This window comes from Vulpes lagopus, chromosome 23 (genome assembly GCF_018345385.1).
Source record: "Vulpes lagopus strain Blue_001 chromosome 23, ASM1834538v1, whole genome shotgun sequence".
Classification (NCBI taxonomy): Eukaryota; Metazoa; Chordata; class Mammalia; order Carnivora; family Canidae; genus Vulpes; species Vulpes lagopus.
Window position 1 is genome coordinate 29,263,793 of NC_054846.1, and position 25,861 is coordinate 29,289,653.

At 39.7% G+C, this 25,861-nt stretch overlaps 1 protein-coding gene across 1 annotated transcript; it reads left to right on the plus strand.

The window, feature by feature from the left end:
• The first annotated feature begins 1,404 nt into the window (after positions 1-1,404).
• NDUFA12 (NADH:ubiquinone oxidoreductase subunit A12) lies at positions 1,405-25,537 on the plus strand. The gene is made up of 4 exons (XM_041739174.1): positions 1,405-1,561; positions 2,637-2,719; positions 6,009-6,096; positions 25,261-25,537. The coding sequence occupies exons 1-4, from the start codon at positions 1,476-1,478 to the stop codon at positions 25,439-25,441; spliced, it is 438 nt and encodes a 145-aa protein (XP_041595108.1). The 5' UTR covers positions 1,405-1,475; the 3' UTR covers positions 25,442-25,537.
• The last annotated feature ends 324 nt before the right edge of the window (positions 25,538-25,861 follow it).

Genomic DNA, 25,861 nt, shown 5'->3' on the forward strand with positions numbered 1-25,861 from the left:
CTCCAGGCAGGGAGCCCAACATGGGACTTGATCCCGGGTCTCCAGGATCAGGCCCTGGGCTGAAGGCACTAAAGCGCTGATCCACCAGGGCTGCCCTATAATAATGTTGAAATGGAAATAAAATCTACCAAGACTGTATGGACTATAGGGCAGCCCCGGTGGCACAGTGGTTTAGCGCTGCCTTCCGCCCAGGGCATACACCTGAATGATTAGGATGTTGTGTTTTTTGCCACAAAAGAAAAAAAAAGATGTCAGGAAACCAATTTGTAATTTTAAACACCTAAAAGAGAGAATCAAGCACCTATCTTGCCTTTCCTATATGAACTGTGTATCAGGAACCTACACACTTCAGCATGATGAAAATAAAGATTAGTGTTTCCATTTAAAAACTATCCCCAGATAGTTGAGGGGAACTATCTTTTTACAAAAGAATTGCGGCTAATGAAAAAATGAAATTATTAGGCAATGCTCACCACTGTCTGCCAAAAATCACAAAAAGTGAAACAGACACTGTGTATGCTTTCTGATGGAAAGATACCATCACCTATAACCTGTATACCTAACAACATAAAACATAAACACAAATCTGGTCCAGCACCTAGGTGTAATCACAGATACATACACGTGAGAGGGGGGATAGAGGAACACAGGGACACAGTCAACAAAACCCAGACTATGGAACACTCTACTGAAGAAACTGCCTGTTTTTCATCAAATACACTGGAAGGACAAAAAAAAAAAAAAAGTAAGGAAGGGAAAAAAGGGGAATACAAGTTTTAAAGCATATTATGTATAATCATAAAATACCTCCTGGAATATTAGAATACTATTTAGTATCCTCTATTATTTAAAATGTTTTAAGTAAATATGCATGATTTAATTGTCTAAGAAAATTTTAAGTCTTTAAATTCTGAATTTTAACTTTGCAACTAAATCCTTGAGAGCAGATATTAACCTAACACCTTTCAATACCTGCTCCTCGATCCCTACACTAGTGTATCGAACTTATTTAATGTCATTCGTGCTCTATAAGGAAGTCGAAATTTAGTCGTTTCTAAAGACTCTTGGCGCTAGGAAGGGTTTTTTTTTCTTTGCTAGGAAGGATTTTTGAGGTAGTCTGAGCAGATCATTTTAGGCGAGGACACCGAGGTTCCCAAAGGTGCAACCTCCACCGGCGAAAGCCTAGGCTAGGCGAGCTCTCCAGCACCAGCCCTGCACCTTAGTCCAGACCCTGAAAACTGTTTAGTTTCCCGCGCCTTCGTTTCCCATGGAAACCAGCCGAGCGTCCCTCCGCCCATCATAAAGCGGCGGCGCGGAGGCGCTCCAGCTCCGCGCATGCGTAGAGCCATGCCCCGCGGATCTGGCGCGCATGCGCGAGCGGGAACTTTTCGTGGCCGGAACGGCGCTGCCGCGGGTTGGTTTCCCCCCGGTGCGTTTTGAGCGTCGCGCGGGGGAGGCTGGGCCTACGGGACAAGATGGAGCTCCTGCAGGTCCTGAAACGGGGGCTGCAGCAGGTCAGCGGCCACGGCGGCCTCCGCGGCTATCTACGCGTTTTCTTCAGGTAGGCGGCCGGAGCCGTGCGCTTGCCCCCGGGAGTGTGCGTGAGTCCGTGGAAGGAGGGCCGGGCCGGGTCCCCTGGGAGAACTCGCAGGTCTTGTCAAGGACAGTCGGCCGTCAGTCTCCGCGCTGCCTCCCCAGGCCGAGGCGTGCGTCCAGGAGTCTCCCTGAGGCAGGTTCGGAGTCAGCTGTGAAGACTGGAAGAGTCGAGTGCGTGTGGGTGCGGCAGCCCTGCCCGGCCTCCCGGACCGCAGCGCGCGTGGCCCCACACTCTGACCTTGGCAAAGTGTGTGCCTTCGTGGCCTCCAGCTTCCTCCTCCTCCGGCCGGTAAACTGTTGGCCGAGATGATGGTCAGGGTCCCGCCTAGTCCTGACATCGGTTCAGGTGGAGGAGCAGCAGCGGCCGCTCCTCCAGAGACCCAGAGCCGAGTGAAAGCCTGGAGACGTTCGGATCCTTTGAAGATGAAATACTTCGGGCTCCTGATTCCTTGAGGGTCTCTGCTAACCGCAGTGCCTCTTGGCCTTGGAGTTATAGATAAAAGTAGTCTCGTAATTTGAAGATATTGCATCTCTATACTTAGTGTAATTTTTAGGACTGTGAGTTGAGTCGATCTGTCCTTTCTTTCTCTGTATCTGCGTGGTCCTGGGGGCGACCTGAGCGGGGGATCCTAGAGCTCTTCCTTGAAAGCTGGCTCTTCAGCAGTGGGTGGCTTGATCCTGCAGATGAAGGCTAGACGTGCACAACTGCTGACTCGCCCCAGGTCTCATTTTCCTAGTCGATGCAGCAGCCTTTGTTATACTCAACTCTATTAAATTTGTGGGGTTTAAAAAAAATATTTATTCATGAGAAACACAGAGAGAGAGAGAGGCAGAGACACAGGCAGAGGGAGAATCGGGCTCCGTGCAAGGAGCCCGACGCGGGACTCGATCCCAGGTCTCCATGGTCACGCCCCGGGCTGAAGGGGGCGCTAAACCGCTGAGCCACCTGGGCTGCTCATAAATTTGTGTTTTGGACAAAAGATCATACTAAATTCTCTCTCTCTCTCTCTCTCTCTCTCTCTCTCTCTCGATATTCACAGGACGAATGATGTGAGGGTTGGTACCTTAGTGGGGGAAGACAAATATGGAAACAAATATTATGAAGACAACAAGCAGTTTTTTGGTGAGTACAGTATTTTTTGGTAAATAAGGAGAGTGAGATTGAGCCTTGATTTAACTCTTGTGTTCCATAATGTACAAGGAGCTTCTTCAGTGACTATATAACCAACGTACATTTTTTTTAATTTCATGGGATTATGTTATGTCTATTATTTGTAAATGGAAATATTCTTACTTAAAACTCATGGGCCATTTTTCCATAATGGTAAGTTGGATGTATCTACAGCATTCTTCTTTGGATTTTTGTTGGTGTTTTTTTATTTTAAAAAAAAGTTTCTTTTTAATAACAACATAGTATTCCACTGTATGGAAGAAATCATTCCTTTTTCAAGTACTTCACTATTGATAGACATTTGGATTGCCTTCAGCTGTATGCTATTAGAAACAATGTTGCAGGGAGGCCTGGGGGGCTGGGAGGTGTAGCATCTGCCTTTGGCTCAGGGCATGATCTCGGGATCTGGGATTGAGTCCCGCACCTGGCTCCTTGCGGGAAGCCTGCTTCTCCCACTGCCTGTGTCTCTCTCTGTGTTTCTCACAAATAAATAAAATGAATGAATGAATGAATGAATGAATGAATGAGAAAGAAAGAAAGAAAGAAAGAAAGAAAGAAAGAAAGAAAGAAAGAAAGAAAGAAAGAAAAACAATGCTGCAGTGACTTGCTTGTAACTACATCTATATTCATTTAAGTATTGTAAGAATAAATTCCTGGAAGTGGAATTCCTGAGTGTAAAAAGTACATTTAGGGGTGCCTGGGTGGCTCAGTGGTTGAGCGTCTGCCTTTGGCTCAGTGTGTGATACTGGGGTCCTGGGATCGAGTCCACATCGAGCTCCCTTTGGGGAGCCTGCTTCTCCCTCTGCCTGTGTCTCTGCCTCTCTGTGTGTCTCTCATGAATAAATAAATTAAATCTTAAAAAAATAAAAAGTACATTTAAAATTTTGATAAATGTTTATTGTGAGATTGTTAAGGCCCATTTTTATCATCATGACCTAATTCTGTGAAACCTTTTCCAAGGTTTTCTCCTCTGCCTTCACATTTCCCTGCCTAATTGGATTATAGTTTACTTGTAGTTGCTTATTCTCAAGATTGGTTTCTCTAATAAAAGAAGCCAAATCTTGATTTTGTTTTTTCCCTTCAAAAATCTTTATAGTTTCCATTTGGTCTAGGACTTGGGAGAAGGCTTCAGGGTGGTTAGAAGCTGCTGAGGGGCTGCAGGGAGAGGCTCTGGCAAATGCCTTAACACCAGAGGGATCCCAGAGGGGGCCCTGAAAGGCACCTGTGCTCCAGAAGATTCTAGTAGTGCTTGAAAATCTGTATTTTCTTTACTAGATAAGGCCATATTTAATTAGCATTCGTTGATATTACTTAGGAAAACTCTGAGGGCATCTGGGTGGCTCAGTGGTTAAGCTTCTGCCTTTGGCTCCAGTTGTGATCCCAGGATCCTGAGATAGAGCCCTGCATCAGGCTCCCCACAGGAAGCCTACTTCTCCCTCTGCCTATGTCTTTGCCTCTCTCTGTGTGTCTCTCATGAATAAATAAATAAAATCTTAAAAAAAGAAAAAACAACTCTGTAAAGTAAATGCAGATTACTTTTTTGTTTATTGGCTTAAAATCCATTATAGAGATGAATTCAGTATTTTCTAATTGGGGGTCGTAGGGGCAGTAAGGAAGGAGTGGAAAGAATTAATATGTATTAAGCACTTTTTTGACCGGTGCTAAACTAGATGTATGCGTGTGATATTAAATTTTCATAGCAACCTGAATATGTAGTATGTATAGTCCTCCACCTTTTTTTTTTTTTTTTTAAGATTTTATTTTTAAGGGGATCCCTGGGTGGCGCAGCGGTTTGGCGCCTGCCTTTGGCCCAGGGCGCGATCCTGGAGACCCGGGATCGAATCCCACATCAGGCTCCCGGTGCATGGAGCCTGCTTCTCCCTCTGCCTGTGTCTCTGCCTCTCTCTCTCTCTCTCTGTGACTATCATAAATAAATAAAAAAAAAAAAAAAAAAAAAAAAAAAAAAAAAAAAAAAAAAAAAAAAAAAAAAAAAAAGATTTTATTTTTAAGTAATCTCTACACCCAGCATGGTGTAGAGATTACAACCCTGAGATTAAAAGTCTCATGCTCTACCAGCTGAACCAGCCAGGCACCCCTATATTCACCCACTTTTTTTTTAAATTATTATTATTATTTTTATTTATTTATGATAGTCATAGAGAGAGAGAGAGGCAGAGACATAGGCAGAGGGAGAGAAGCAGGCTCCATGCACCGGGAGCCCGACGTGGGATTCGATCCCGGGTCTCCAGGATCGTGCCCTGGGCCAAAGGCAGGCGCCAGACCGCTGCGCCACCCAGGGATCCCTCACCCACTTTTAATAGACATAGAAACTGAGGCTCATAAAATTTGCCTAAAGTCCATTGATAATAAGTAACAGAGTCTTGATTAGAATCCAGGTCTCTCCTCAACTTAAGGACCCAATAGAAACAGTCATGTAAATTGTAGTTAGGCCCCTAACTATTCCACAGAAACTTGTTAAGTAAAGAACACTGCCATACTATTTTGATGACATGAGCTGTCCTACTTATATAACCATTGTTTATAATGTTTGTTTATTATATATGATCATCAATTTCCAAAAGGATCTCTGATGGTCATTTTAAATATTTATATGGAAGCATATAATTTGAGTATGATTGCTTGTGAAAACATTTCTCCTGCCCCAGTCTCAGGAAGAGCTTTTTCTCTCCTACATACCCTGAACAGCTGGGAACACATTCCCCTACTCTCCTCTACTCCGTTCACAGAAGAACAGGGGAGAAACAAGAGTTCTCCACCCACAGAGTGAGTCTCAGCCCTAGTGTAGGGATTTTGCTCTTGCAGCTGCCAGGCTATTGATAAAAGCATACCATACACTTCCTGAGACTTGCCTCCACTAATACATCCAGGGTGCTATTCCTCTAACATTTCTCTCTCTCTCTTTTTAAAATTTTTTAAATTGGAGTTCAATTTGCCATCATATAGTATAACACCCGGTGCTCATCCCACTAAGTGCCCCCCTCAGTGCCTATCACCCAGGCACCCCAACCCCCCGCCCACCTCCCCTTCCACTACCCCTTGTTCATTTCCCAGAGTTAGGTGTCTCTCATTCTAACATTTCTCTATGTAAGAACACAAAAACGTCTTTTACTAATAAAAAATAGTTGTCTTCTTTGATATGCAATTATGCTTTTTGTTTTCATTTTTGTTAAGGTTGTCTTTATTTCCTCACATCTTTATAAATGTTGATCTTTCCATCCAGGTCGTCACCGATGGGTTATATATACTACTGAAATGAATGGCAAAAACACATTTTGGGATGTGGATGGAAGCATGGTGCCCCCTGAATGGTAAACTAAGTCAACATTCTATTTTATTTGTCTTGGCAGTATTTATTTAATTACACAGATATTTATTGAATATCTATCTATAAAAGTCAGTGTTGTTCTGAAAGTATCTGTCTCAGGTACGGTGACTGTAATAAACAACCCTAAAACTTTGTGTCTTAAAGCAATAATAGTTATCTCTCATAGTTTTTAAGGGTTCAGGCAAGACACAGTCAGGATAGCTTATCTGTGCTTCACAATGTCAGGTAGAAGACTCAAAGGCTGGATACCAGAATCATCTGAAGACTTACTCATTATCTGGCAGTTGGTGCTGGCTGTCAGCTGGGGACATAGCTGAGGCATTGGGTTGGAATACCCTCAGGTCACCTGGGCTTCCTCAGGCAAGTGCTCTAAGAGAAAGCACTTGGCAGAGCCCTATTGTCTTAACTGACTTAGTCATGGAAGTCATGGACTTAGTCATCCAGTATCATTTCTGCATTCCGTTGGTGGAGGAAATTAGAAAACTCTGCCCAAGTTTAATGAAAGAGAACATTCCTCTTTTTTTTTTTTTTTTTAAGTTTTTTAATTTATTTATTCGTAAGAGACCCAGAGAGAGAGAGGTAGAGACACAAGCAGAGGGAGAAGCAGGCTCCCTGCAGGGAGCCCGACATGGGACTCAATCACACCCTAGGCTCAGCCCGCTGAGCCACCCGGGCTGCCCCGATTCCTATCTCTTAATGGAGACATGTCAACATCACATTACATGGTGGCGTATGCAATGGTGTGCTTGTCTTTGGGGAAAAACAGTATGCCACATTATCACCTGGCTGTGGGTGAAGGGAAAGCCAAAAAGAATTCTGACTCTGAATATTTGGCAGTTTGACTTTGGGCGAGTTCTTTAACCTTTCTGGATCTTAGTTTTCTCATCTGTAAAATGAGAGCCCTCAAATTCCTTAGGTCTCCAAAAACTATAATTTTATAATATACCTATCTTGACATAGAATTCTAAATGCTTTTACTTGAATTATCAAATTTTATATAAAATATTTCAAAGCCAAGTACTCATAATCTATATCATAGATTGCTAAGATAATGACATTTGTTTAATACACCATTAAACTTTAGATAATCTGTTACAGTCTAGAAAATTTCACCAAAAACTAGAAATAAGTGTATTAGGTTAACTATGACATTTTATTTTACTTGAACTTCGAATCATCAGAAACAGTTTCGGGCTCTATTCACTTCCATTCCAAGACATACCTTGGAAGTCCAGGCATGTAACATAAGTGAGTGAAGTACAGTGTGAGACTGTAGGGAGTAGTGGGGATCTAAAGGACCAAAAAGCACACTCTCTCAAAGAGGGCAGCAGTGCTATTCATCACTCCCCAGTTCCATCAGCTGAGAATCTAGCCAACAGTCTCTAGATAGGATTTTTCAAGAGAAAGTGGAAATGCATATTTCATTGTGAGATTTCTTGTTTTTTAAATGTTAATTTAAAATATTTGTCAATTTAAATACAGCCCAATCCAGTAGAACTTTTTCTGATGATAGAAATATTCTGTTTGTGCTGTCCAGAAAGGTAGCCCAGGACACTGAAATGTGGCTACTGTGACTAAGGAAGTGAATTTTTAATTTAATTTAAATAGGCTACTTGATTGGACAGAATAGTTTTTTAAAAATATATTGTGAACTAAGCAAAAACACAGTTGTCAGATTTCATCTACAATCAGTTTTGAACCTCTCGTGTACTATTTGGAGTAACTAACTTTGATGCATGTCAGTGATGTCGTTTGAAGACCATGATACAGGCATACCTGTACCGATATAAGATAGTAAACTTAATAAATGTTGGTTGTGTTGACTGCTCCACCAACTGGCCACTCCCCTGTCTTCCTCTCCTCAGGCCTCCCTATTCCCTGAGACACAATATTGAAATTAAGCCAATTAATAACCCGCCAAAGGCCTCTAAGTATTCAAGTGAAAGGAAGAGTTGTGCATCTATCACTTTAAATCACAAGCTAAAAATGATAAAGGTTAGTGAGGTAGGCATATCGAAACCAAGATAGGCTGGAAGCTAGGCCTCATGTATCAAAAAATTAGCTAAGTTGTGAATGCAAAGGAAAAGTTCTTGAAGGAAATTAAAAGTGCTACTCCAGTGAACATAAGAATGATAAGAAAGTGTAACAGCTTTATTGCTGATATGGAGAAAGTTTTAGTGTTCTGGCTAGATCAAACCAACCACAACATTCCCTAAGCCAAAGCTTAATCCAGACCAAGGTCCTAACTCTCTGCAATTCTATAAAGGCTGAGAGAGGTGAGGAAGCGGCAGAAGAAAAGTGAAGCTAGCAGAATTTGGCTCATGAAGTTTAAGTAAAGAAGCTCTCTCCATAACGTAAAAGTGCAAGGTGAAGCATCAAGTGCTGCAGCAAGTTATCTGGAAGACCTAACTAAGATAATTAGTAAAGATGGCTACACTAAACAACAGATTTTCAATGTATAATAAATAGCCTTTTATTGGAAGAGATGCCATAGGCTTTCATAGCTAAAGAGAACCCAGTGCCTAGCTTTGAAGTTTCCTAAGGATAGACTGGCTCTCTTAGGGGCTAATGCAGCTGATGGTTTTCAGTTGAAGCCTGTATTCATTCACTGTTCAGAAAATCCTATGGCCCTTAAGAATTATGATAAATCTACCTGTGTTCTATTAGTAGAACAACAAAGCCTGGGTAATAGCACATCTGTTTACAACATAGTTACTAAATATTTAAGCCCACCTCAGAAAAAAAGCTTGGAAAAAAAGCCCACCTCAGAAAATGCCTTTCAAAATATTACTGCTTTCTCAGAATACACTTGGTCACCCAGGATCTCTGATGGAGATGGACAATGAGATTCATGTTGTTTCATGTCTGCCAACACAGCATCTGTTCTCCAGACCACAGATCAGGCATGATTTTGATTTTCAGGTCTTTTTAAAGAAATACATTGCATAAGGCTATAGTTGCCATAGGTAGTGATTCCTCTGATGGATCTGGGCAGAGTAGATTGAAAACCTTCTCAAAAGGATTCATCTTTCTGGATGCCATTAATAACATTTGTGATTTCATGGGAAAGGTTCAAAATATCAACACTGACAGGAATTTGAAAGAAGTTGATTCCAACCTATTGATGATGGATGGTTTTGAGGATTCAAGACGGTGGATAAAGTAACCATGGAAGTAAATGTAGAAATAGCAACAGAACTAGAATTAGAAGTGGAGCCTGAAGATGTGACTGAATTACTGAAATCTCATGATTAAACTTGAACAGATGAGGAGTTATTTCTTATGAATGAGCAAACAAAGAAGTTTCTTGATATGGAATCTACTCTGGTGGAGATGCTGTGAAGATGTTGAAATTACAGCAAAGGATTTAGAATATTACATAAACTTGGTTGATAAAGCAGTGGCAAGTTTAAGAGGATTGATCTAATTTTGAAAGTAGTTTTACTCTGGGTAAATGCTGTCAAACAGTATCACATGCTATAGAGAAATCATTTGTGAAAGGAAGAGTCAAATCAGTGTGACAGACTTCATTGCTGTCTTATTTTAAGAAATTGCCACAGCCATCCCACTATCAGCAGCCATCAACTTTGAGGCAAGACCCTCCACCAGCAAAAAATTAAAACTCCCTAAAAACTAAAAAAACAAACCTCCTTAAAAGCTCAGATGATGGTTAGTATTTTTAGCAATAAAGTATTTTTAAATCAAGGCATATGTTGGTTTTGTTTTATTTTTTTTTTAGACATACTACTATTGCACATTTAATAGACTACAGCATAAACATAACTTTTACATACATGGAAAACTGAAAAACTCCTTTGACTTGCTTTATTGCAATATTTGCATTATTGTATTGGTCTGGAACCAAACCTACGATTTCTCTGAGGTATGCCTGCCTTGGATTATGTCTTTGTAATAAAACTCATGGGCTCTTAACCTGAGAACGCAGTAGTGATTCTGCATTTGAGGCTGGATTTTGTATTCTTTTTATTTTTTAAAATTTATTTATTTGAGAGAATGTGCACACACAAGCAGGGGGGAGGGGAAGAGGGAGAAGGAGAGAGAAATTGAAGCAGACTTCACGCTGAGCATGGAGCCTGACTCGAGGCTCTATACCATGACTCTGAGATCATGACCTGAGCCGAAATTAAGAGTCAAATGCTTAACTGACTGAGCCATCCACGTGCCTCTCCTTTTTTCAATGGGCAGTAACAGTCTGTGGTTCTGTTAAGGTTTGAGAGACTGATTTTAGATGAAGAGCTATCTATTTTTCTCTGAAGGGGCATTTTATATGTCAGGGGCACTGTTTGAGTCCCAGGTCTTAGTGTGGATTTGACTTTAGGAGGCAAGGTGTCCTAGTTATTTGTTTATTTGATTGTTTCGGGGCAAGATTGGTCTTTGGAGGATACAGAAGGTCAGTGGGCAGTCTTGTTCAGATCTTAGATGGATTGAGATCTATCTCAAAGGACTCATCTTTACATTGGTGCTCATGGTCTGTATTTTGGGTGACTGTGATGTGGGGGCGGAGGGGAATTGATTTAAATTATGTGATGAAACATTTAAAATTACAAAGTAGTAAACATTATGAAAAGATAAAAGTACTATTCAGCCAAGCAAGTTCTTTTATATGACCTGAGATCACTTGGAAAAGAGGTTGAAAGCTGTAGAAAATAACATCACTCCAGCAGGAGCCTGAGGGCAGTTGAGGATATAAAGCTGAATTTCTTTGTGGAGAGAATCTTCCTAAGGGCTGTGTACTTTTCATGACCCTTGTTTGTAAGGGAAGCTTAAAGGCTTATGATGTAGGGAGAAGTGCTGTTGGACAAGTTCAGCTGTTTGTTTCTCAGAACCCCCTTTGTTGAGTGTAATACACTGTGGAATTCTAACTTTGTGGATTCTTACCTTTGATCCATGAATAAATTTGAAGTTGGGTTGATGTATCTTTAATTAGAGAGTTATATATCTTACATATAAAGTAGTGAATAGCAAACCCAATTTATCATCATTACTCATTCAAATAACTGTTTATTGCATACCTACCAGGTGCCAAGAAGTGTTGTAGGCACTGGGAGTACAACAAAGGTCTTGCTCTGCTTGCGGGGAAGGCAGAAAAACAAATACATTCCATGTTTTAGGCAGTGATAAATGCAAGGGAGATAACACGAAGCTGGCATTCATAAAGGGATGACTTTATGAGTAATGGGAAGATCTGGTGGCTGTTTTATTTGGAGGTTAGGAAATGCTTCCTTGAGGAAATGATGTTTGGAAATGGGAGGGAGCAAGCCGGAGAAGGGGGAGGTGGTGGGAAGAGCTCCAGGCAGCAGGAACAACAGCGCAAAACCCTGTGTGTTGAGATTTATTTGCTTGCATTCAAAGAACAGCAACATGGCCAGTTTGGCTGGAATGGAACGAATGAAAGGAAGATTGTAGGTAATGAGGTAGGAGAAACAGCTAGTGCCTAGATTATGCAGATGTGGTAAGCCATGTTTTTTTTTGGCTTTTTTTCTAAATTTCTTCGAAAGTCACTGGAAGGTAAAGCAGGATGTGATCTGTTTTACAATTTTTTAAAAATTGGGAACAGTCCTACTAAACTTTCTGAAAAGTTACAAGTATTTGAGTCATTTCAAAGTAAGTTGCCAAAGGGATGACCTGAATACTCAAAAGTGTGTGATTCCTACAAACAAGGATATTCTGTGTAACCACAGTTTAACTCTCAAAGTCAGGAAATTCACAATGGCATACCACTACTGTCTAATCTTCAGACCCCATTTCATTTCATCAGTTGTGCCAACAAGGTCTTTCATAGCCAGAAGATCTAATCGTGCATTTCAGGTGGATCTTACTCTGTCTAGTCTCCCTCTAGATTTGTTCCTTAGCTTTTCCTTTATTTTCATGACCTGTACAGTTTTGAAAATTACAGGCCGTTACAGAAAGTCTTCCAGTGGGAGTCCATCGATCTCATCTTATGACTAGATCCAGGCTATGTATCTTTGGCAGGAATGTCACAGAAACAGCATCATGTTCTTGTTGCATTCTGTTAGGTGGCACCCTATTTTGACTTGTCCCATTACTGATGATAAGTTCTCTCACTTGAATAATTCAAGTTTTGAATTAAAGTTTTGGTGATTCTGTCTGGTTTTTCCTTTCTAAAGTTTCCCTTTGCAGTTAATTAGCATTTTGTGTGGAGGTACTTTGAGGTTATGTAAGTATCCCATTACTCCTCAGACTTTCATTCTACCCATTTTATGTCAGTATGAACTCCTGCTCTAATAATGGGTTATAATTCATTACTGCACTTGTTCCATTTATGCATGTATGTATGTTAATGTGTGTGTGTGTTTATTTATTTATTTTCCCAGTCTGCCTATTTTGCTTTATCACCCTATCTCCCTCTTCACTGGCAACTATCAGTTTGTTCTCTGTATTTATAAGTCTGCTTCTGCTTTTTACTTTTTTTTTTATGTTTTGTATGTTTGTGAAATCTTACGGTATTTGTTGTTCTCAGTCTGACTTAGTTCACTTAGCACAATACCCTCTAGTCCAGTCATATTGTCACAGATGGTAAGATCCCAGTCTTATATAACTAATACTCCACTGTATATATATATCACATCTTTATCCATTCATCTGTGTGTGTGTGTAGGGGGGGGTACTTGAATTGCTTCCATGTCTTAGCTATTGCAAATAATGCTGCAGTTAACATAGGGGTGCATGTACTTTTTGAATTAGTGTTTTTATTTTCTTTGGGTAAATACCCAGTAGTGGAATTGCTACATCATTTAGTAGTTCTCTTTTTAATTTCTTTTGTTGTTGTTGTTTTGTTTTAAAGATCTTATTCATTTATTTGACAGCGTGCATGCACACAAGCAGGGGGCTTGGCAGGCAGAGGGAGCGGGAGAAGCCTGACGTGGGGCTCCATCACAAGGTCCTGGGACCATGACCTAAGCTGAAGGCAGACACTTCACCACTTAACCACCACCCAGGTGCCTCTCTATTTTTAATTTCTTGAGGAACGTCCATACTGTTTTCCACCACAGTTGCACCAATTTTATTCCTACCAATAACATATAAGGATTCCTTTTTCTCTACATCCTCACCAGCACTTGTTATTTCTCATCTTTTTGTTGCTAGCCATTCTGACAGCTATAAGGTGATATCTCGTTGTGGTTTTGATTTGCAATTCCCTGGTGATTCGTGATGCTGGGCATCTTCTCATGTATTTGTTGATCATCCTTATGTCTTTGGAAAAGTATCAGTTCAGGTCCTCTGCCCATGTTTTAATCAGAATGTTTGGGGTCTTTTGGTGTCGAGCTGTACAGATTCTTTATATATTTTGGATATTAATCCCTTATTGGATATATCATTTGCAAATATATTCTCCCATTCTCTAGGTTGCCTTTTTGTTTTCTTGATGATTTCATTTGCTGTGCGAATCTTTTCATTTTGGTGTAGTCCCAATAGTTTATTTTTGCTTTTATTCCCCTTGTCTGAAGGGACACATCCATAAATATGTTGGTAAGGGCAATGTCCAAAAGATTACCACGTGTGATTTACATTTTAAAAGCATCTCTGTCAGGCAGCACAGGTGGCTCAGCGGTTTAGCGCCTTCAGCCCAGGGCCTGGTCCTGGAGTCCCGGGATCAAGTCCCATGTCGGGCTCCCTGCATGGAGCCTGCTTCTCCCTCTGCCTGTGTCTCTGCCTCTCTCTCTCTGTCTCTCATGAATAAATGAATAAAATCTTTAAATAAGTAAATAAATATATACATACATGCATGCATACATCTCTGTCATTGCTGTGAAGAATGAGGAAGGGGACAGTGTGAAAACAGGCTAATCACTTAGAAAACTATTGTATGTAGTTGTCTGAGCTGTTGGAGGCTGGACTAAGGTGATAGTGATGCAGGTTGTGTTTTAGGACTGTTTCAGTTATCCATTATTCTATAACAGATTATCCTAAATTTAGCTTATGACAATAAACAGAAAAAAAAAAGACAATAAACAGTATCTCACAATTTCTGTGGATAAGGAATTGGTGCAATTTAGCTAGATACCTCTGGTTTAGGACCTTTCACAAGGCTACACTCAATATAGTGTTTGGGGTGCAGTCATCTCAGGGTCTAATCTGGGAAGGATCCACGGCCAAATTCATTCACATGAACTATAGGCAGACCTCGAAGATTTGCTTCTGTACTTCCACAAGGCCATCTCTGGATGTGGCTTCCTGAGAGCAAGTAAAGAGATCACCTGAGATGGAAGACACAGCCTTGTGTGTGAGTAGTTTTCTTTTCTGTTTTTTTGTTTTGTTTTGTTTTAACATTTAAGAGAGACAACAGAGGAGGAGCAGAGTAAGAGTGAGAGAATCCTCAAGCAGACTGTGCTGAGTGTGGAGCCCAATGCAGAGCGATCCCAGAACCTTGAGATGTCACTTTTTTTTTTTTTTTAATGCATTTACCATTTTTATTTTGCTGTGCAGAAACATACATTCACCATGGGTTGTATGAAACCAAGAGCTAGACCCTCAACCAACTGAGGTGCCTAGGTGCCTATCTTTTTTTTTTTTTTTTTTAATTGAAGTGTAGTTAGCACAATACATATTAGGCCAGTCTTTCTAAAACCTAATCTCAGAAGTGACATCCTACACTTATGTTGTATTTTAGTTATTAGAAGTGAGCCAGCAAATACAGCCCACACTAATGGAGAAAGGATGAAAGGGGATAAAAACTTCAATCTTTTCCTTCCTCATTAGGGAAAAACTCTGTTCTTCCCTGCTATGTGTTTCTCTTGTGAGTCTCCTTTACTACTTATACAAAACTCTTCACTCTGACACTTCTGGTCACCAAGCTTTAGAAATTTTCCCCCACAACAAGTAAATCTCTAACACCAGCTGGATGTCCTACAGTTTAACTCATTCTTGACACTGTCTTCCTGGAGATAGCATCAGATCCCACAGGTAAGGTTTTCAGCCCCACAACACTGCGCTACTCTACCTCTTGTCCAGATGCCACTCATAAGCCCAGGTTGTCACCTGTGCTTCTGATCAGCCAGCTATAGATTGATCCGGAAGGGGTGAGGCAGAAAATTCCTAGCTTTTGATCATGGCTTGGTCTTTCTGGTGACTAACCTCATCCAGGACCATCTAGGAGCCTAGTCACAGTCACCTTGTTAGAACAAGAGCTACTCTTAACTGCTCTTATTAGGAATTTATAAGGGTTTTAGGAGACCTGTATCAGGGCAACTATATACAAATACTGTCTTATATCACTTTTGATTGTCCTTAATTTTATCTTTCTTTTAAACTAATTGCTGCCGTCTGGATAGTAATGCATAAAAGTCTTTATTTTCTTTTTTTTTTTTCGTATTTATGCTAGTTAGCTTTTGTATAGAATCAGTGACTGATAAACCAAGTGAGTAATTAGTATCTACATGCAATTTGACAAGATTAAATGTTGAGAGTAAATTGCTGAAAAGTTTGGGCTCTTCTATGCATAATAGTATAAAATTACTGTTTCTGCTTTTATCAGGAGAAACAAAGATGCTTTTTTGTGAAGTGTTGGGACCCTGAAATCCTTTAAATCAAGTTATAACAAGCAAATAGGGCTTGCCTAGATTTTTCTCTACCATGTATATACTTTTTTCCCACTTGGTGGCACCTTATGTTCATTTCTAAGTAACGTCTTTTCTCCTTCAGTGTAGTAGAGTCCGTATCTCCTTATTGATTTTCTTGATAATGATTTTTCTTATTAGGATTAATGGTTAAGTTCCTGAAATAATACGTAAAAACATCCTTTTAAAAATAATAGCATATGTTGAAAATTTCCATTTTTTAACAAAATAATTTTTTCTTAAAGATTTTTCCAGGGCCATGGTGAAATTAAATGTTTTGCTCTTGTGAGAATTCCTTTTCCTTGTGGTCAGCTTTTTTTCAGTTAGTATATGATATTTTAAATGCCTTGTAGTAAAGTAGGGTGCAAGTTGGGGGAATTACTTGGGGTAGTAGGAATCAAGGATGCTTCATAGGTTTGGGGCTTGAGAGGTTGGATAGATGGTGGTATCATTCATTGAGATGGGAAGACTGGGAGAAAGGTAGGATAGGGAGTGGAGAATTCCAGTTAGAAGCCTCTTTTTTGGAAGTAGTCAGTTTGAGATAACTGTCAGAGAAGAAATATGTCAAGTGAACAGCTGGTATGTAAATCTGAAGCTTAGGACAGAGATCAGGCTAGCAAAGAAGAAAAGTAGCTAGCAAGGTTAAAAGGAAAGGAAGAGAGAATAGCATTTCAACAAGATGAGAAGGCTAGCTGTATTAATTGTTGCTGAGAGATTTCATAGAATAAGGACAGAAAAGTGTTCATGTGATTTGGCAATATGAACTTCGTTGAATCTAAATGGAGTCTGTTCTTAAGAGTTTGAGAGTTCATGGGGCGCCTGGGTGGCTCAGTTGGTTGAGTTTCTGACTCTTGATTTTGGCTCAGGTCATGATCTCAGGGTGTGGCTCCATGCTCTTCAGGGCAGATATCTGCTTGAGGATTCTCTCCTTGTCCATCTGCCCATCCCACCACCTGCATGCTCGATGCTCATTTGCTCTCTCTTTCTCTCAAATAAATAGATCTTTCAGTGAGAGATCAGGGCACCTGGGTGGCTTGGTTGAGTGCCCAACTCTTCATCTGGTCTTGTTCTCAGGGTCATGGGTCAAGCCTCATGTAGGGCTCCATCCAGAGTGCCCAGCCTAGTTAAAAAAAAAAAATGTGAGAGATCAGAAAAGTTTAAAGAATCTGGTATGGGGAAGGATAATCTGCATAGCCCTGTAAGAGACCACCACTGTCAATACTGGGCATATTTCGTTTAGTCTTTTAAATAATTTTTTAGGTAGTAGTTGTGTTCATAATCATATTCAGGGTTTTTTTTTCCCTCTTAGTATTATATGCAGTTTTCCATGTAATGAATCAGTAAAATCACTCCTAATTTTTTTTCTGATTATAAAAATGTACAAGTGTTATAGAGAACCTGGAAAGTACAGAGATATGTGAGGTAAAAACAAAAACGCTAATTCCTTGGCCCAGAAACAAGCACTGTTAACATTTCATTCATTAATTGAATGTATATTTGAGGATCTGCTTTTGAATAGAGAAGGAATATTTTGAAAGGGTCACAGTGTGGAGAATAGATTGTAATTTATTAATCATAACCTTTTTAGAAGAAGATTTATGATTATAAGTAACTATATAGGTATGTGTATATATACACATACATATATCATTATTATATATAATATTCTGTTTACTATCTCCTTCTTCTCAATAAGTCACAGACATTTCCCCTAGTCCACTAAATATTCTACTTGTCAGTTTGAGGTTTTTAGTGTCTGAGACGCATTTGATGTATAAAGGATTAATGGGAATTTGGGTTTAAAATTAATAGGCTGTTTATTACAGCTGCAATTTTTATTATCACAAATTTTTTTTAGTTTTCATTTTAATTCCAGTTAACATGCCTTGTTATGAGTTTCAGGTATACAATATAGTGATTCAGCTCTTACATACATCACCCAGTGCTCACAGCATGTGCACGCCTTAATCCTCATCGCCTATTTCACCCATTCCCCACACCTCCTCTCTGGTAACCATCAGATTGTTCTCTATTATTGAGAGTTACAGCTGCAATTTTTAAAACCTAGTTGTTCTTAAGCCTTGAGGTCCAATTTATAAATAGGATAACAAGATTAGTAAATTGAACATTTTTGCATTAAAATAAAGAACAATTATTTTCTCTTGTTTGATGAATGTTTGATAAACTCTAATGGAAAGGATTAAAATCTCATAAACAGTTGTCTCCATTTGCAAGTTTAGGTAATTACATTCCTTTCAACATTTTAGGTCACATTTATAAATGTAGTGTATTTTTTTTCGATGTCTTCAAATGTCCAATGCAGATAAACAGACCTCTCAAGCAGAATGTTCCTAAGCCCTTAGATGACTCATGTTTAGCCAAGCCAGAAACTGAAGAGTCATCCTCACAAGTCTTTCTAATATCCAGTTTATCAGCAGGTTTTTTTGTTCTTTCCAAATATGTCCCACATCGATCATGACCTCTATCAGTATTATTCTTGTCTAAGTCACAGTTCTCTCTTTCATGAAACTTTTTTTTTTCTTAAGATTTTATTTATTTATTCATGAGAGACACAGAGAGAGAGGCAGAGACACAGGCAGAGGGAGAAGCAGGCTCCATGCAGGGAGCCCAGTGTGGGACTTGATCCCAGGACTCCAGGATCACACCCTGAGCCAAACACAGACGCTCAATGGATGAGCCACCCAGGCGTCCTGGATTTTGTTGTTGTTGTTTTTTTTTAACTTTTTGTTTATTTCTTTGCTGAGAAAGAGAATCTTAAGCAAGCTCAGTCTCACAACCCTGAGCTCATAACCTGAGCCAAAACCTCATCATTTAATCTTGTTTGCAGAGTTTTAAGACACAGACATTTCTGTTTTTATGTAATAGAATTACACTTTTTTTCTTTATGGCTTTTTGGGTTTAATATTAATCTTAGAAAGGATTCTTCAGGGGCAGCCCAAGTGGCTCAGCGGTTTAGTGCCACCTTCAGCCCAGGGTGTGATCCTGGATCTCTCTCTCTCACGAATAAGTAAAAATCTTAAAAAAAAAAAAAATTTTTTTTACTTATTTATTCGTGAGAGGCACAGAGAGAGAGAGAGGCAGAGACATAGGCAGAGGGAGAAGCAGGCTAGCAGGCTAGCAGGCTCCTCACAGGGAGCCCAATGCGGGACTCGATCCCTGGACCTCGGATCATGCCCTGAGCCGAAGGCAGATAATCAACTGCTGAGCCATCCAGGCATCCTGATAGCAGCAAATTTAACAACAAAAATCTAGGCAGTTTTGTGTCTTTCTTCTTCTTGGATAATATATATTATTAATTTTGGGAATCAAGGCTGGCTTCTGATCATAATGTTCATGTTGCAGTGTTTCTAGTTAACATCATTGGGCATAGAAATTCCAAAGAATTTTTTCAATTTTTCAAGAAATGGGTAGGAGGGGTGCCTGGCTGGTTCAGTCAGTGGAGCATACAACTCTTGATCTCAGAGTTCTGAGTTCAAGCCCCATGTTGGGTATAGAGTTTACTTAAAAAAAAAAAAATTATTTTTAAAAATCATATGAAAGACTAAAGAAAAAGATGATTGCTTTTTGAGGTAAAAATATACATCACACTAAAATGATTATTTCTCCCACTTTAGTTTATGAAACATACCCATACATACCATTCAAATCACTTATTTAATACTAATGTAGGTATTTCGAATTTTAAAACTGAGTAAATAGAATTGAAATGACTTTCCCAAGATCCCACAGCACATATGCCACAAAGCTGAGGCGTGAACAAAACTTCCCAATGGTTGAAAAGAACCATTTAGCCAAGAAACTTAAATTATAATCAAGAGATGAAACTGGATTAGGATTATGATAGCATTTAAGTATCTGCGAAAATCCCTAGATTCATCTAACCCCAGGACGGGAATGATAAATTTAATGTTTAAAAAACAAAAATAGACCCGCCTCCGCAGCCTGACAGCCTCAGTGCAGCACCCCCACGCCACCCTGACTCATCCCTACCCCCGGGGCCCAGCCCGAGACCCTCCCCCCCGCCCCCGCCCGCAGCCTGACAGCCTCGGTGCAGCCCCCCCCCCCCTCCGCCCTGACCCGTCCCTACCCCTGGAGCCCAGCCTGAGACCCCCCACAGCCTGACAGCCTCAGTGCTGGCCCCCCCTGCCCTGACCCGTCCCTACCCCTGGAGCCCAAAAAACAAACAAACAAACAAACAAACAAACAAACAAACAAACTGATGCGCTTTAACAGATGCTTTAACGGATCGCCTGACACTTCTGGGTCTCTGGGCTGCAGATGGACAACAGGAGTAAAAGGACCACTTGGGAAAGTCTGGAAGTGGGACCTCATATTGTCCAACATTTGCCTGTTGATCATTTTTCTTGTCTTAGCTTCTTGAGTTTTCTCCCAATCAACACAACTGCTATATAGCTTTCTTGGGCTCTTTTCTCATGGAAGAGGATCTCCTTTCGATAGTAGAAGTGTTTCTCTCCAGTTCTTTGGCCATGTGTTCTGCCACCTTGTAGAGGTTGTGAATCTGATATGTGGAGTTGACGTTTCTGCACACTTTGGGAAGTTCTTCTTTATTTCTAAGTATTATGTTTCCTCCTAAGATAGTTTTCCCTGAAGTTGCATGACATGTTCTTAATGTAATTTGAAGCTTCAGCTGCTTATTAATCTCACTTTCAAGCTGTGAATTTCCATGCTGCAAAATGCTTCCTCGGTTTGGAGATTTGTTTGTCCTGTAAGCTCTTAATTCATTTGCTTTTCTTCCCACGATTTTCTGGCTATTTATTGGTTTTCCTCTTCAGGACTTTGAAAGGATCCATTGAAGTCTGCATCATCAGTAACACACTTCAACTTCTGCCTGATACACAGGGTCATTGCCATTTTCTGCTTCGCTCTTTTGCTCAGCTTCCCAGTTCACATGATACAAGCGTGACCTCTAAGGAGATAAGGGAACGGGATGGTCTTCAGCAGGTTTTCAGCCATTAATATTAATTGGCTAACTTTATCTTTCAGTTCCTGTTTTTTTTTTTTTAAGATTTTATTTATTTATTCATAGAGACAGAGAGAGAGAGAGGCAGAGACACAGGCAGAGGGAGAAGCAGGTATCATACAGAGAGCCTGACATGGGACTCGATCCAGGGTCTCCAGGATCACGCCCTGGGCTGCAGGCGGCGCTAAACTGCTGCACCACCGGGGCTGCCCTCAGTTCCTGTTCTATTCATGAGTTCAACTGCTCCAGCCCTTTTTTTCTCCTGCTGCTTTTCCTGGACTCTGCTTCCATCTCACAGTTTCTTGGTAGAGCAGTTCTTGGCTTTCTGGAAAAAGAGTATTTTTATTCAAATCATCCATTTTCTTCTGAAACTGTTCTTCATCCTCTGATGTCTTTTTTTTCCCTTAGATTTTATTTACTTAAGGAACGAGCACAAGCAGAGGGAGGGAAAAGGAGGGGAAAGAATCTCAAGCATACTATGCGCTGAGCATTGAGCCTAGCACAGGGCCCAATGCCAGGGCCCTGAGATCATGACCTGAGCTGAAGGCAGATGGTTACCTGACTGAGCCACCCAGGTACCCCAAAGATTTTTATTTTCGTTTATTTTTGATTAAAGTGTAATTGACATATTATATTATATTAGTTTCAGGTGTGTAACAGTGATTTGAGATTTATATACCTTATGAAATGCTCAGCACACCCATCTGTGATCATACAAGGTTATTACAGTGTTATTGATTATATATTTCCTATGCTGTATTTTACATCCCTGTGATTTACTTATTTTATAACTGGAAGTCTACCTCTTAATCCCCTTCACCTGTTTCACCCATTTGCCCCATTCTTCCCCATTGCCAAACACAAGTTTGTTCTCTGCATATATGTCTGTTTCTGGGTTTTTTTTGTTTCTGGATCCCACATATAAGTGAAATTATATGGTATTTGTCTTTCTCTGACTTACTTCCCTTAGCAAAATACATCCTGGTTCCATCCATTTTGTTACAAATGGCAAGATGTCATTCCTTTTTTATGGTTGAGTAATATTCCATTGTTTATATATACACATCTTTATCCATTTATCACTTATTTATTTATTTATTTATTTATTTATTTATTTATTATCCATTCATTTATTGATGGACACTTAAGTTCCCTCCATATCTTGACTATTATAAATAATAATGCGGCAAGGAACATAGAGTTGTATATGTCTTTTTCAGTTTTTTGTTTTCAGTGGACAGATACCCTGAAGTGTTATTGGTGGATAATATGGTATTTCTATTTTTAATTTTCGAGGGACCTTCATACTGTTTTCCATAGTGACTTCACCAATTTACATTCCCATTAACAGTTGTACAAGGATTCTTTTTTCTCCACATCCTCACCAACACCTGTTATTTCTTATCTTTTTGATACTAGCCATTCTGACAGATGTGAAGTGATATTTCATTGTGGTTTTGATTTGCATTTCTTTGATGATTAATGATGTTGAGCACCTTTGCATGTTTCTGTTGACCATCTGTCTTTGGAGATATGTCTATATTCAGGCCTTCTTCCTGTTGTTTTTTTTTTTTTTTAATTGGTTTGTTGTGTGTTGAGTTATATGAGATCTTTGTACCCTTTGGACATTAATACCAATCTTAAAAAACTGTTTTCATTTGCAGTGATTTTTAAAAATCTATTTTATATGGCATATATTTTAACTTCCTAAATTTCCTATTAGGTTATTCTATTCTTCACAAACAAATCCCTCCATTTTGCACTTAGAATGGTGGACAATCTCCCACTGAGGGACTATTTAAGTGAAATATATTTTCAAAGAAGGGGAATGTCTTCCTTCCTTGTTTGTTGACATACTCTTCCTCTTAAACAACTGAAAATAGGATTAACCACTGTTGAGATTTATTTCCATTTGATAATGGAAATATCAAATATTTCCACTTGATATTGTAATTGTGATTTAGTATCTTTGTTTCCAGTTATTTAGACACACTTCAATATATTTGAGTACTAGGTTTTTTCTAAAATGTGATATGTTTTCATTATTTCCTAAAATGTAATATATTTTCTTTACAAATACTGATTTATTTTTAAAGATTTTATATATGTATTCATGAGATACAGAAAGAGAGGCAGAAACACAGGCAGAGGGAGAAGCAGGCTCCCTGTGGGGAACAGATCTGGGTTTTTAGCTCAAGCACCACTTTGGGTGTAGAGATTACTTTAAAAATTTTTTAAATATATGTATTTTTTAATGACCCAGCTGAAAATCTTTTTTGCCAAAACTCTTTGGTGTGGAAACCTAGAAGGTATGATTTATTTAGCCTTTATTTAATAACAAGAGAGGGTTACATCAGCCCTAGTAGATTATAAACATTTTCTTGTTTCTTAGAGCTCTTATACTGCCATCATAAGAATAAATTATCACTTACTCATTCCTTGACTTTTGCCTGTAGTCTTGCTGGATAGACATTTTCAGATTTTATGTATTGTGATAAAAAATATTTTTAGTTTTCTTGAGTATTTTCTGCTTCTCCATAAGATCTTCAGTTCCTCACTTAAGTAGCTGAACAGGCACATATAAGATTTCGACTCTTGATTTCTTAAATATCATTTTAAATTTTAAGAGTCTTGACAGCAATTATTCTAATACATTTTCCTTATTTTAATAGAATAAATTAATTACTTAAGTTGCCTCGACAAGGTAAAAGTTAAATATTTCTGCTTACATAAAGCCCCTTGGTAAGTAACAACCTTCGTTTTGACAGCTAATCCCTCCTTTGAGTGACTAGTGGAGCCTGTCTCACTGCCAGCATCTCAGAGGTTCAGAGCTTGTGTTCATAGTCACAGTTTATTGGTCCACATCACTTTCACTAGTCCCCAATTAATGCTGGAGAATATAAGACACCAGCCCAGGGGTGCCTGGGTGGCTCAGTCGGTTAAGCTTCTGCCTTCTGCTCAAGTCATGGTCTTGGAGTCCTGGGATCAAGCCCTGTAGGAGGCACCCTACTCAGTGAGGAGTCTGCTTCTCCCTCTCCCTCTCCCTCTCCCCCACCCCCTTGCTCATGCTTACTCTCTCTCTCACTCTCAAATAAATAAAATCTTAAAAAAATAATAAAAAATAAATAAAAAGGAGTTTACTTTAGGAAGTACCTATTTAAAAAAAAAAAAAAAAGACACCAGCCCAGTGTGTAGAGACATCTTCATTTTTTATTATGTTAGCTGATCATGGTATATCTTTAGACACAAATAGAGCAACAGTAATAGTAATTTATCTCCTCTCTTAGGAGAGGCTAATTGGTTTTGGCCAATTACCTATACCTATCAGTTATTGCTAGCAAATATTCTTAAATAGCATCACAACCTTTTTTTTTTTTTTAAAGATTTTATTTATTTATTCATGAGAGACCGAGAAAGGCACAGACACAGGCAGAGGGAGAAGCAGGCTCCATTCCATGCAGGGAGCCTGATGTGGAACTCGATCCCGGGTCTCCAGGACCATGCCTGGGCTGAAGGCGGCGCTAAACTGCTGAGCCACCCGGGCTGCCCATAACCTTTTCTCATTAGCTTTAGTTTTAGTTATTTTACTGAAACCTCCACTTGCCCTTTTCTATATAGCTGAAAAATCTTTTTTTTTTCCCCTTGGAGCCACATTTCTCTTGCTTGTTCCTGCCCATTACTCCTTTTTCCCTTAACATAATCCTGTCTTTGAGCTCCCAGCCTTGGGAGATCTGGTGTGAGTTCTCTACTTCCTGTGTCATATAAACTCAGAGTGGCTTCCTGCTCAGTTCTACTCTTTGTCCCTTGGACTTTATTCCTTCTTTCTCTGCCGTGAGTAGCAGCATCACTGGTCTCTTTCCTTTCTACTCCAGGCATCCAGCTTCCTTTGAAATTAAATTGTTAAACACTTAAAACTGAAATACTTGTGAATTTTAGGCTGTGATTTAATGTTTTTAATATAATAAATCGTATGTCCTGTAACACCCGCTCTTAAGCTGAATTTAAGATGCACGCAGAGACCTTTTCTTCAGCAGGAGCCTTGTTGAATTTTAAGCTAAAGCTCCATCACCAGAGCAGCCTGAGCAAACTGAAATCCCAGAGCAGCCTCTAGCATCTAATAGCAATAGTATATTCGTCAGTTTGGAAATACCTTTTTACATCTAAAATTAGGGTACATATTATAATCAATAGTAGTGTGAGTTAGTTGGTAGCATTTTTTTCTTACAGATACATAAACTAATGTGTATCTTAAAATTGCTAGTGTCCTCCATATGATGAGATACAGTAACAGTAAAAGCATAGCTAATGTTTTGTTGTGTACCTACCGTACACAGGAATTTTCCTAGGGGCATTTAATCCTTACACCATCCTTGGGAAGTCAGGATGCTCAAATGAAAAAGCTAAGGCATATAGCAGTTCAGCTAGCAAGTGAGGGGAGCTGAGATTTGAGCTCAAGCCACCAGAATAGCCCCAGAGCTTCCTGCTCAGTGCTCCTCCCACCACACCACCCTGCGTCTTTGTAACTGTCTTTCTCTTCCTCTTAAAGGCATCGTTGGCTTCACTGTATGACCGATGATCCTCCAACAGTAAAACCACCTGTCGCTCGTAAATTCATCTGGACAAACCATAAGTTCAATGTGAGTGGCACTCCAGAACAATATGTACCTTATTCTACCACAAGAAAGAAGATTCAAGAGTGGGTCCCACCTGCAACACCTTACAAGTAAAGACAATGGAAAACAGTTTGAAATGTGAAATATGGGATCTTCAGGCAATTGCACTTTTACTGCTTCCTATTAATTTGATTAAAATTGTTTGATTAAGCAGTGTCTTTTGTGCTTTTTTTGCCCATACCTTTATCGTTCATGAACTGCAGAATAGAAGCTTCCAAACGTGAGTGATTGAAGTACACTTCTGTTGGGTGGTGCCTGGTTTACCCCCTTGCCACTGTGCCATGTCTGTGCTTCATGACCTCGCCTCACATAGCTGATCCGCAGGGGAAGACCTAAAGCTGAGCTGAGCTGACAGATTTTCTTGTGGGAATCTGAAAGGTGAATGGAGGGCGACAGAGGCTAAGAGTCACCAGAACTGGATGGCTTTTATGGCAGCTCTCTAGGGAGGAGGTCAGCAGAGATTTCCTATTTCCT

Coding starts and splice junctions, on each gene's coding strand:
- NDUFA12 (XM_041739174.1), top strand. CDS start 1,476: ATGGAGCTCCTGCAGGTCCTGAAACGGGGGCTGCAGCAGGTCAGCGGC. Junction 2,720..6,008: donor AGACAACAAGCAGTTTTTTG/GTGAGTACAGTA, acceptor CTTTCCATCCAG/GTCGTCACCGATGGGTTATA. Junction 6,097..25,260: donor AGCATGGTGCCCCCTGAATG/GTAAACTAAGTC, acceptor TTCCTCTTAAAG/GCATCGTTGGCTTCACTGTA.